Genomic DNA, 12,009 nt, shown 5'->3' with positions numbered 1-12,009 from the left:
AGATTAAATCAATAAGCTTTTCACTGCTCTGTTTCTGAGTTTCTTTATCAATGCCAAAGATAATTCAGAGAACTGAGTATTGCAACAGAACCATCTCTTAAAATTCTTCTTTCCTTCTGTACTATCCAGTCTGTGGGGACCTAAAGCTGAGTTCCCTTTGTGTATGTCCTTTAAGGTTTTTGTAACTTTTCACGTGAGCAGAGCTTGGTCTGCTCAGATGTAAAGTGGGGAGGCAGTCACCCATCTCACAATCTGTTGCTATAGTTAGTAGTGTACTGGCATGCCCAAGAAAGCTGCTACATTTCAGATGTCTTTGCAAGCTGGTTGTTAAATAACTTGGTAGCTTGTACCACAGTGATAGCTGGTCACCTGGACAACCAGCTGGAGCCCTCAAAGCTAGTGCTACAGTTAGGACTTTTCTTCCCAGCAGAACCATCAAAAATTTCCTTGCCCAACATGGAGTGAATTAAAGCATGAGGTGCTGGCACTAGGCCATGCATCCTACTATGACTTAAGTCAGGATCAATAAAGAAAACTCTTCCAAAAAGAAGTGCTAAGACTATAAATATGACTGCTACTTTATAGTGTATTTCAAGATTTGGGACCTGTTATCTTAATGAGCTTTAATTTTTCATTATTATTGCTACTCTGTTATTACCATGTTATATGAAGGAATCACTCCACAGGCATGGAGATCAGAGGACAGCTTTCAGGAGTCAGTTCAGTTGTGGATTCTGGGCATCAGACTGAGGTCATCAGGCTAATACAGTGATAAGCAATCTTACTGGTTCTCTATTTAATGTGTTCGTGTGTCTGTGCACCTGTAGGAACACTTGTGCTGTGGTATGTGTATGGAGGTTAGAGGCCATAGGAAGGAATTGTTTCTCTCCTTCCATCAGATGGGTCTTGGTTCATGTGATGGCTATTCTTGGTTGTCAACTTGACTGTATCTGGAATGAACTACAACCCAGAATGGAGAGCACACCTGTGAAAGATTTTCTATTTGGTTTGAAGTGTATAAATCTACCTCTAGTCCAGGCTTTTCAGGTAGGAAGTCACCCCTCTGCTCTGGATCTTTAGGCAGGAAGACAACATGCCTTTGATCCAGATATTGAGGTGGATAGGTACACCTTTAATCTGGGCCACACTTTCTGTTGGAAGTCTGTATAAGGACATGGAAAAGGAAAGTTTTGTTCTTTGCCTGCTTGCCTTCACCTTGTTAACACATTCATTTCCTCTGGCATTGGAGCCTTTTTTGGGATTCCAGCATATATAGAAGACTAGTTGAGACATCCAACCTTGTGGGATTGAGCAACTACTAGATTCTTGGACTTTCTGTTCACAGCTAGCTATTGTTAGATTTTAAGTCATTCCAATAAATTCCCATCTATATATGTACATATGTGTGTGTGTGTGTGTGTGTGTGTGTATACACCCACACACATATACATATATATATGTACATATGTGTGTGTGTGTGTGTGTGTGTGTGTGTGTGTGTGTGTGTATGTATTAACCCATAACTATTAATCTATGTATCACCACATGTTCTGTGGCTGTACCTGTGTCCCATTACATGCTGCTCCCTGGACATGTGTCTCTGTGCCTCTCCTATCTCTTCCTCCTGTCTCTCTTGGCTTTTCCCACCTGGCTTCATCCTGCCCTGCCATAGGCCAATGTAGCTTTATTTATCAACCAATAAGAGCAACACATATTCACAGCATACAGAAAGATATCCCACAGTACTTCCTCTTTTCTAATCAGAAAGGAAGGTTTTAACTTTAACATTGTAAATTTACATATAACAAAACAGTTATCAAGCAAGAATTATAGTTATAATATCTAGTCTATTTGTTTTTGGCAAAATTAAAGAAAATATTCTATCTATCCTATATTTGTGAGTCTAAAGTTTCATATCCAGTTTATCTTTTATCATAATCAAGAAAAAATTTAACTATCTAGTCTTCAACTTCATCAACTACAAAAGACCCCAGAAGGATATAATATTACCTAAGTAAATAAGAAATGCATTGTAAGCAACTTCCAAAATTCTGGAAATGACAGATACAGCTGCCTGGACAGTCATCCAAAGTTCCTCTGCAATGTTGAGGCATCCATCTTCATCCTCTTGGCCTAGAGTTTCTCAGTTGCTTCTCTCTGTGTCCTGTAGAATATCTGGCAGTCTCCTCTGTGAAGCAGGAACCTGAAGGACCATCTTGCCTTGCAAAGTTCATTGGTTACCTTCCTGTGGGTCGTGCATGTCCAGTCAATACATTTTGTCAAGCAGTCCATACAAGAACAGTTTCTTGTCCAAATGGCTATTTTTGCCAAAAAGAAGATAAACTCCATATGGAGTGTCCATCTTCCTCTTTTAGTAAATTGGTGCTGCCAGGGGCAGACATGTCTCATTATCCAGAAAGTCTAAGTTTTTGAAACATTTTAAATGCCATATTCTGTAGGTCTTTGAAGTGTTTGAAGATTACCTACCTAATTGAAATATATCTATGTATACCTAGAAAATTTAACTAACATAACTATAAGGTTGATTGTCATGGATGACTAATTATTAATCTGTATTTCTTAATTATATATTACAATTTTAAATGAGTTCTACAAACATAATAACTGAAACAAGAGTAGAAATATATAGTATAACAAAATTAACTTTAAATTTGTATCAATAAACTAAAATCCATAGCATTTTAAAAGAAGTTGTTGCTCTTTAAAAGTAGATTCAATAATCTATCCTTTCATCCTATTATATCTATATTATCCCCTGTTCTTTAGAAAGAGATTGCATTTATAATCAAACCCCTTTAAATAAAAATAAACATTTTTAAACAATATTTTGGGAATTTGGGCATAGTTTCTTATACTACTTCTTGCTGGATGAGGGCACTGGCAATCTAATGGGGATGCTGAAAAAATTTAAAACATGGTCAAGTCCTAACTGGAGTAGTCTGTGGGCTGCATTGTCTGAGCCAGTTGCCTTGAAGCTGTTGTGGATGTTGAACCATCTTTCAGGGGCTCTTGGCTGATCAAATCATATTAGCCTGGAAGCAATCCATAGGTTCTCATCTTCTGTGGAAACAAAAGCAGAACTTCTTTTCCAAAGCAAATGTATCCTTAGACACAAATTTTGAAGTTACCTTTACCTCAAGATACCTTTAAAATATACATATTGGTTTAACTTATTAGCCTTTACAATCAAATGTCTTTCTGAAGTTAAAAATCCCAAAGACAGTATACTCCAGATTCTGTGTGTGATTTCCATCTTTATGTGGCTTATTTTTTATATTACTTTTACTGTCTCTTTAAAGACTTTATTTTTTAAAACTATTTTTTATATAACTGTCTATATTCATTTTCTTCTGTCTTCCAAGCCCATGTACATTTTTGCACACACTGTAAACCATTTAAAGTTTTATTTCATCTGAATCTGACTTATTGTGAATCTATTGCTTTAAACTGCAGAGTGGTTAGGACAGAAGCAGCAGCCTTGGCTGCTGACTACACTCACTTCAGCTTTCCAACATGGCAGGGATAATTTGCCGCCAGCTCTGGAAGCCATGCTCTCTGCTGACTCTGGGACACAGTGGGTCCATGCCTCCATCCAGCAGCTTGTAGCCCAGAAACCTTTTGTTTCTTTGTTTCTCTCTTTCTTTTTTTCTTTTTTCTCTTTCTTTTCTTTTTCTTTCTTTCTTTCTTTCTTTCTTTCTTTCTTTCTTTCTTTCTTTTCTTTTCTTTTCTTTTTTTTTTTTTTTTTTTTTTGTTGTACTAGTGAAAGCTATATCCACCACACACCATGCTTGCAGTTTGGAGACACCTCTGTGTGCCTTGGTGAAAATCTACCATGCCATAGCTTAAGCCCACATGCCACAAACCCACCATGGCCAGGGGACACATCACTGTACCCCAGCCTGCTATGAGCAACATGAACTAGGAAGGTGTTCTTAGCTACATTTATAATCTCTTCTTAAGCTCTCTCAAGTTTTAGGTAGAAACTCTTGCCACCACATCTGGGTGCCATTTGTAGGACAAATGTTTCTTGGGTCCCACCTGGCCCCCATGGACCCACAGCCACTTATAAAATAATCATTCAGAGCCTTAATATTATTTATAACTGCTTGGCCATTAGCTCTGGCATATTACTGACTAGCTCTTACACTTAAATCAACCCATAATTCTTATCTATGTTTAGCCACGTGGCATGACATCTTTTCTAAGTTCTGCCTTGTCATCTTGCTTCCTTTGTGACTGGCTGGTGACTCCTGACTCAGCCCTTCCTCATCCCAGAATCCTCTCATCTGCTTACCCTGCCTGTACTTCCTGCCTGGCTACTGTGTACAACCAGTGTACAAAAGCATTATCCCACAGCACATGCCTTTGATCTGGGCCACACTTTCTGCTGGAAGCCTGTATAGTGACATGGAAGAAGGAGGGTTCTTCCCTTTGCCTGCTTGCCCGCACTAGCACTTCCATTCCTTCACTGGCACTGGAGCCGACGTCTTTGGGATTCCGTCATATACAGATGACCAGCTGAGGCATCCAGCCTTGTGGGACTGAGCAGCTACTGGATTCTTGGACTTTCTGGTCACAGCTAGTTTTTGTTTGATTAGTTAGACTGTAGCATGTAAATCATTCCAATAAATTCCATATATATGCAGAGATAGGGAGGGAGGAAGGGAGGGAGGGAGGGAGGGAGGGAGAGAGAGAGAGAGAGAGAGAGAGAGAGAGAGAGAGAGAGAGAGAGAGAGAGAGAGATTCATTCTGTAAGTTCTGTGACTCTAGAGATGTTCTGTGACCCCTCCTGTCAATGTTCTGTTTTGTGTGTTTCTGTAGAGGAGAAGGTTCATTACAGCATGAACTTTAGGTTTAGCCAAACAGAAGGGGAGTCAGCTTCTGGTAAACTGATGACCATTGCTTTGCAAAAAGGTCTTTTTTATTGTTATACAATTTACATATTAGCAAGTCAATTTCTGAATACCAAAACCTCTTACCTGAAGTCTTTTGAAGGAATCAAATGCCATAGCAATTCTCAGTCACAAGACCTCTCCGTTTTTTTTAAGTTCTCTTATAACTAAGTTTTGTAAACATGTTGAACCCTTCAGGGAGAACTCAAATAAAATGTAGACTCTTGAAAAAACGTATCAGTAACAATGTAATAACACAAAAGGCAGTTCATAGTCTAGGTGTTAACACTCTAGAATTCAAACCAGATGCAATACTCTGTGGGACCTCCTGCCACACCAGAGAGGGAGAGGGGAAAGGAGAGGGAGAAGGAGAAGGAGAGGGGAGGGGGAGAGGGAGAGGGGAGAGGAAGAGGGGAGAGGGAGAGAGAGGAAAGGGAGAGGGAGGAAAGGAAGAGGGATGAGAGGGAGAGGGAGAGAGGGAGGACAAGGAGAGGGAGGAGGGAGGGAGGGATGGAGGGAGGGAGGGGGGGAGAGAGAGAGAGAGAGAGAGAGAGAGAGAGAGAGAAGAGAGGAGAGACTTTTCATGCAATGTTATCTTTTTATAATGCTTTGTCTAGTTATTTTATTCATTGTTGTGTGTGTGTATGGTTTCCCATGCCTGTGTACACATAAAGGCCAGAAGAGGGTATCCAGTATGTTTTTCTGTAATTCTCTGTCAAGTCTTTTGAGGCACAGCTGTCTCTGCCTTGTTTGAAGCTAGGGTTACAAGTGTACAAAGGATGCACCTGGCTTGTTACATGGACTCTGGAATCCAAACTCCTGATTGCACAGTAAACTCTTTTAACCACTGAGTCATCTACCACTTAATCCACTTTTCTGTTTTGTTTTCTTAACTTGTGGGGTGAGGATGCACATATGATTATGACCCTGAAATCCATACCAGAGTCTTATTAGAACAGGGAAAGCTTTCATGTGCTCCAGTCCACTATTTTCAAAGAAGAACCTTTTGTAATCTTTTCTTGTCTCTTGGATCCCAGACCAATTTTCTGTCAGCACATTCAGCCAGAGATGAGGCGGCAAGGCTGGAAGAGCGCAGGGGTATCATTGAATTCCACGTGGTAGGCAATTCCCTGAACCAGAAACCAAACAAGAAGATCCTGATGTGGCTGGTGGGCCTACAGAATGTGTTTTCTCACCAGCTTCCCCGGATGCCCAAAGAGTATATCACACGGCTCGTTTTTGACCCGTAAGTTCAACTCATTCTTAGTTCCTTCTTTAATGCAAGGGGGAACTGTTTAGTGACACTTAGCCCTTGGAATCCAGCTGCCTCCTCTCCTGATATGGATACATAATCACACTGATTTAATTTTTATGTCAAAAATCACTAAGATTATTTTGTCAGTAAATCTTAATGGTTCTTATTAATAGATTGAAGCTTTATGGTTTAAATTGCTAGGATTTGCGGGATAGCTCAATTGGTAAATTCTCTTGTTGCATAGCCTGGTGACCTAAGTTCTGTTCTGGGACCCACATCATAGAAGGAGAGAACCAACTCCCATAAAATATTCTCTGATTTCTATATGAGTGGCATTCATTTGTGCACACACACACACACACACACACACACACACAGAATTAGTAGACAGATAGGAGAGTGGTATGCACTAATGTACACACACACTTGCACACACAAACAAATAAATGAATGAAATAAAAAAATAATAAGCTAATGAGGACTCTTCTGTACCACACTCTTTTTAGCCATTGCTTTCCAGTCAATGCATTCTTGGTTTTGATGTATTAATTAGGTACCACTATAGCCCAAATACCCACAGGTAGGGTTGCACCAAAGCTTTGTTGGGTCTTCAGGCAAAGTACAGAGCATAGCACAACCCATTTATGCAATGTGCTCTGTAAACACTGGGAAAATTATTGGGATTTGGGATAGGTTAACCTAGAAAATCCAATGCTTTAAAGAAAAAAAAAAATCCAAGGGTGAGGATGTTGCTCACTGGTAGGAGGCTTACCTCGCTTGAACAAAGCCCTAGGTTCAATCCACAACATTACAGAAATAAAAATGAAATCTAAAAAAAAAAAAAAAAAAAAAAAAATCCAACATCAAGGAATTAAACTTCTCCATTTGGCTGTACTTTAACCTAGTTAACCAGACAGCCCGTGTGAAATGTGATATGTATGTGTGGCAAGTCAGAGTGAGACAGTCTGGTAGGATTCCACACTGCGTGGCTTGATAGTTCTACATGTGAATGTTGTGTTCTTTGCTGTAATATTACTCTTGCTGTGTGAACTCTTCAGAAATGTGTGCCACCCTTGCCCACAACTTTGAGCTCTGAGCTTTGAGCTCTTCCTTCAGCTTCCATTGGCAGTTCCAGAGCCCCTCCAAGCACATACTTTCAGGTCAGGCTTTTCTTAGGGAAGTCTTCATTTGTTTTGGCATGGGAGCTCTGAGGTATGTTTGCCCTAAAGAGTACAGGAAAATGGCTGCCTGGTGAGCTGGTATCTAGATGAAAGAACTTCCCCGCATCCCCCCTCCAAGCCTTCTTAGTCAACAAGGAACATCTCCAAAAGTGTTTTCTATAACCAAGAAAGATACAGCTCTGATTTAACCTTATTCTTTCAGGAAACACAAAACCCTTGCTTTAATTAAAGATGGTCGTGTCATTGGTGGTATCTGTTTCCGGATGTTTCCATCCCAGGGATTCACAGAAATTGTTTTCTGTGCAGTAACCTCAAATGAACAAGTCAAGGTAAGAGAAATCCTGAATCTTAGCAGAAAAGCAAGGACAGGTGTTTTGCTAAAGCTATGGAGCTTGGGAGATGGTTCCAGGTGAAGTTCAGGCCTTCTCTACAAGTTCTCTCAATGCTGAATATCTATGTGAGGACAGAGCCTCAGTCTGTGTCCTCTCAGTAGGGATACACAGAGACTTTGTTCCACCTTTCAGCAGAGTACAGGACCAGCACATACCCTAGCATGTATCCTGAGGGTAGTGGATGGCAGATAGAGGTTTGAAAGTAAATCTGTGTTTATTGTTCATTTTATGTAACAAACACAGACAGTCAGGCAGACAGACACGATTTAGTTATCTCACACCTTGTCTATAAAGTCAGATAGGTATTAAAGGAATTCCAGGAGGAAATTCTCAAGGGTGGCACACATTTCTGAAGAAATTCCATGGTGGCTCACATGTTTAATCCCAGCACTCAGGAAGGAGAGGCAGGCAGACCTCTGAGTTTGAGGCCAAACTGGTCAACCTATTAAGTTGAGGACAGCAGGGAGACCCTGTCTAAAAAACAAGAGAGACAGAAAGAAGGGAATGTAGCTGGAGCCTTTTCTTTGTCCCAATTGGCCCTGTAGCAGCTTATAAAATTAAAAAAAAAAGTCAGAGGCTTAATATTAATTATAAACTGTTTGGTTTATGGCTCAGGTTTATTACTAGATAGTTCTTACATCTTAAAATAAACCATTTCAATTAATCTATATATCACCACGTGGCCAGTGGCTTACCCATACTTTTGCATCTTGCTATTTGGCCAGCTTTCTGGCATCTCCCCAGCTCCACCCTTTTCTCCCTATATCTCTGTTTGGATTTCCCACCTGGCTATATCCTGCTTTGCTATAGGACAAAGCAGCTTCTCTATTAACCAATGGTAATAAAGCATAGTCACAGTGTATAGAAAGTATTCCACAGCAGTGGTCCTCAGTCTTCCTAACACTGTGATGCAGTTCGTTCCTCATGTTGTGGTGACGTCCAACCATAAAATTATTTAGTTGCTACTTCATAACTGTAATTTTGTTACTGTTATGAATCGTAATGTAAATATCTGATATGTAGGATATCTGACATTCGACCCTGAAGGGGTCAAGACCCACAGGTTGAGAACCACTACAATAGAGTATGAAGAAACTTTGTGCTAATGGAGCTGTAAGCAGTTCGGGAGTCGATGGTGACTGCAAAAAATTTGTTGAAAGGTATGAGGCAAGTTGTCCAACGTAATCATGTGAAAGCTGCACACATAAGCCATGTATGTACAGAGTACAAACTTTCAAGAAGATCCATTTCAAAAAAGCAAGTGAAAGCAAGAGGTTAAATTTTCAAATGTATTTCATTTAACCTAAAATTCATTATCACAAGGAATTATCAACAACATCTATAGTCTCTGTGTGTGCTAAGTGTTTGAAATTGGTGTGTAGTTTACCCTCACAGCTTGTCTTAGTTTGAAATGGCCACATTCAAGTATTCTCTGGGCACAAGAGGCTTCTGTACTGGATAGTACAGGGCTAAGGACCTGTTGATACTTTCAGCTTCAAAGCAGCACTGCCATTTGCAGAAACCAAAAATAAGCCACTGGAAGAGTCATTTTCTGTTTAAAATGTGGTTAGTTTTGGACATGTGCTTTCTTTTACGGTTCAACACCCCCTACTCTGGTTAAAGACAGAGAGGCTCATGGAGCTGATGCTGGTCTCATATTTGCTTAAAGCTGAGGATGGCCTTGAGCCCTTGATCCCCCCCCCCCTTTTTTTTTTTTATAAAGATTTACTTATTTATTATGTATACATTATTCTGCTTGTGTGTGTCCCTGCAGGCCAGAAGAGGACACCAGATCTCATTACAGATGGTTGTGAGCCACCATGTGGGTGCTGGGAATTGAACTCAGAACCTCTGGAAGAGCAGTCAGTGCTCTTAACCACTGAGCCATCTCTCCAGCCCCCTTTCTTTTTATTGAAGTGGGTTTTCACTCTGTAACTCATACTCTCTTGAAACTCTCTATGTAGTTCAGGCTGGTCTTGACAGTATTCTTACTTTAACTTCTAGAGTGCTACGGGTTATGGGAATATAGGCCTGCAATCTAACTCTTTGTGGTTTTGTTTTGTTTCTTTTTTCTTTTAGACAGAGTCTCACTATGTAGCTATAGTTGCCATTGAACCTTTGTGTTGACCAGGCTGGCCTGGAACTCACAGAGGTCCACCTATTTCTGCCTCCTGGTACAAGTGAACTTTTTAGCTTTGACTCCTAACACTCAGCACCAAATTGCAGATGGAGGCCTCTCACAGGTTGTCTGGGGAAGGCAAAGACTCAAATTAGAAAGTTCCCTTTAGTGCTTTTTCAAGAATTCTGACAAGATGCCTTTAGACACTGCTATTACTGTCTTTATCACCAACCCATCCCCCAATGTGAAAAATGTCCAGATGTCTCCCAAAGTACAGAATTTAGGACTTCAATAAAAAGAAAACTTTGTTTGGCTATATACAGGGAGAAACCTTGCCTTGGAAAACACACCAGTAGCTTGTAAATTGAGGTAGTTTGTTTTCTTAAACGTGGCTATACCAAGCACTTAGTTTGGAGGAATTGGTGGGGTAGACACAGGCACTCTTGGAAATACCAGAGGAAAACCGAAGATGCTTCAACACTGGTGGGAAAGTTTTTAACGGCTTCCAGAAGGGCATTTCCCTCCCCCTGCCACAGCACAGACCATGTAATTTTCTAAAAACTTGAAGCAAGGTGGCCAAACATTACAGACTCAGTTGGAATACCAAAGGGAAAAATATTCAGTTATTGTAGGAATATGGGTGAAGGGTTACTTACAGGGGCAGAAATTATTCATAGACAGCTGCATCACCAAGACCCACTGAAGCATGTGTAACAGCCCTCAAAACCTGGAAACCTGGAGCACACTGCACAGCCAGCAGGTAGCTCAACAGGCTGGAGAGTGTCCTCTCTAGAGAGTTCTGCTGGTCTGAGAGTGTCTTTCAGTAGTCTTTATTGTTATACACACACACACACACACACACACACACACACACACACACACACACACAGAATGGAGGAAGCCCTGAGTGTGTGAAGTCCTGAGTGAATGTGTGTTTTAGCCACAAGCCCACGTGTCAAAAGACCCTAGCCTCCACCCATGGGAAAATGGCAAAGCCTCTCCCCTCCACCCAGAACAAGACTCAAAGGATGGCAAAGCCTTCCTCTGGTTCTTGCATAGATTTTAATAGTATGTGCAGAACATGTTCACCATAGTGTTCTTCCTTTAATACAGTGTTTCTCAGCCTGTGGGTTGCAACCTCATGGGGAGGGGTGGGGACAGTTCGAACAGCCCTTTCACAGGGGTAGCCTAAGACAACCAGAAAACACAGATATTTACATTATGATTCATAACAGTAGCAAAATTACAGTTATGAAGTAGCAATGAAAACAGTTTTATGGTTGGGGGTCACCACAATGTGAGGAACTATATAAAAGGCTCACAACATTAGGAAGGTTGAGAATCACTGCCTTAGTATTTACAGCCTGAGGACCTCTTCTCTACAGAGGCTGCCGCTACTGAGATTAGTTAAACCTGTTTCCTTGTTCAGTTGTATGCAACAATCCAGCCTCCTTCTTCAACTTTGTATAATAAACATGCTGAGCTTCTGGGGAATCCTGAATTTGGGGGAAGGGGTGCTGTAGTTTCTCTGTTGCATCACGTAGATCTCAATGTGTGTGTATGCCCATCCTTTCTTAATTCTCAGTCTTCCTGAAGCAATTTTGAGTTATTTGCTTCTATATATGTATGGGGAATTGAACACAGGTACTCTGTAAGAGCTGTCAGTGCTCTTAACTACTGAGCTATCTCTTTAGCCCCAGCCATTTGACAAACCCTTTTTAATGCCTCACTTAGTCATTTCTAGTTTTTCTCCTTTTACCCATTACAAATACATTGTTCTGAGTCCACACCACAACAATAGAAACACAAGTTTCATATATAATTGTTTTTCTAAGTCAGGTGTAGTGGCTTTAATCCCTGTACTTGGGAGGCAGAGAGGTAGGTCTATGTGAGTTTCAGGCCAGCCTGTCTCAAAACACCAAATAAATAAATGAATAAATAAAATAAAATTTTATAGTAGTCATATTGCAAAGTAGAAAGAAACAAATGAAATATTTAAAGTTTATATTTAACCTAATATGTCAAATATCGCCATATCAACATGGAAGAAGTATAAAATGTATATCATATTTTTTGCTGGCTGACATTTCATGCTTCTCGCACATCCCAATTGGCACTAGTAACTGTCGTGCTGAACTCTACATTCAGC

The 12,009-nt window shown here is 40.5% G+C and overlaps 1 protein-coding gene across 3 annotated transcripts in view; it reads left to right on the top strand.

The window, feature by feature from the left end:
- Positions 1 to 12,009, top strand: part of Kat2b (lysine acetyltransferase 2B) — a 110,973-nt gene that overhangs the window by 83,375 nt on the left and 15,589 nt on the right. For all 3 annotated transcript variants that reach the window (XM_036167719.1, XM_036167718.1, XM_036167720.1), the window contains 2 exons: positions 5,951 to 6,159; positions 7,552 to 7,678. In XM_036167719.1, coding sequence (XP_036023612.1) covers positions 5,951 to 6,159; positions 7,552 to 7,678 — 336 coding nt within the window. The remainder of the gene's footprint in view (positions 1 to 5,950; positions 6,160 to 7,551; positions 7,679 to 12,009) is intronic.

This window comes from Onychomys torridus, chromosome 18 (genome assembly GCF_903995425.1).
Source record: "Onychomys torridus chromosome 18, mOncTor1.1, whole genome shotgun sequence".
Taxonomy (NCBI): domain Eukaryota; kingdom Metazoa; phylum Chordata; class Mammalia; order Rodentia; family Cricetidae; genus Onychomys; species Onychomys torridus.
Note: the sequence above shows the minus strand (reverse complement) of the source record. Positions and strands in the feature narration are given on the sequence as shown.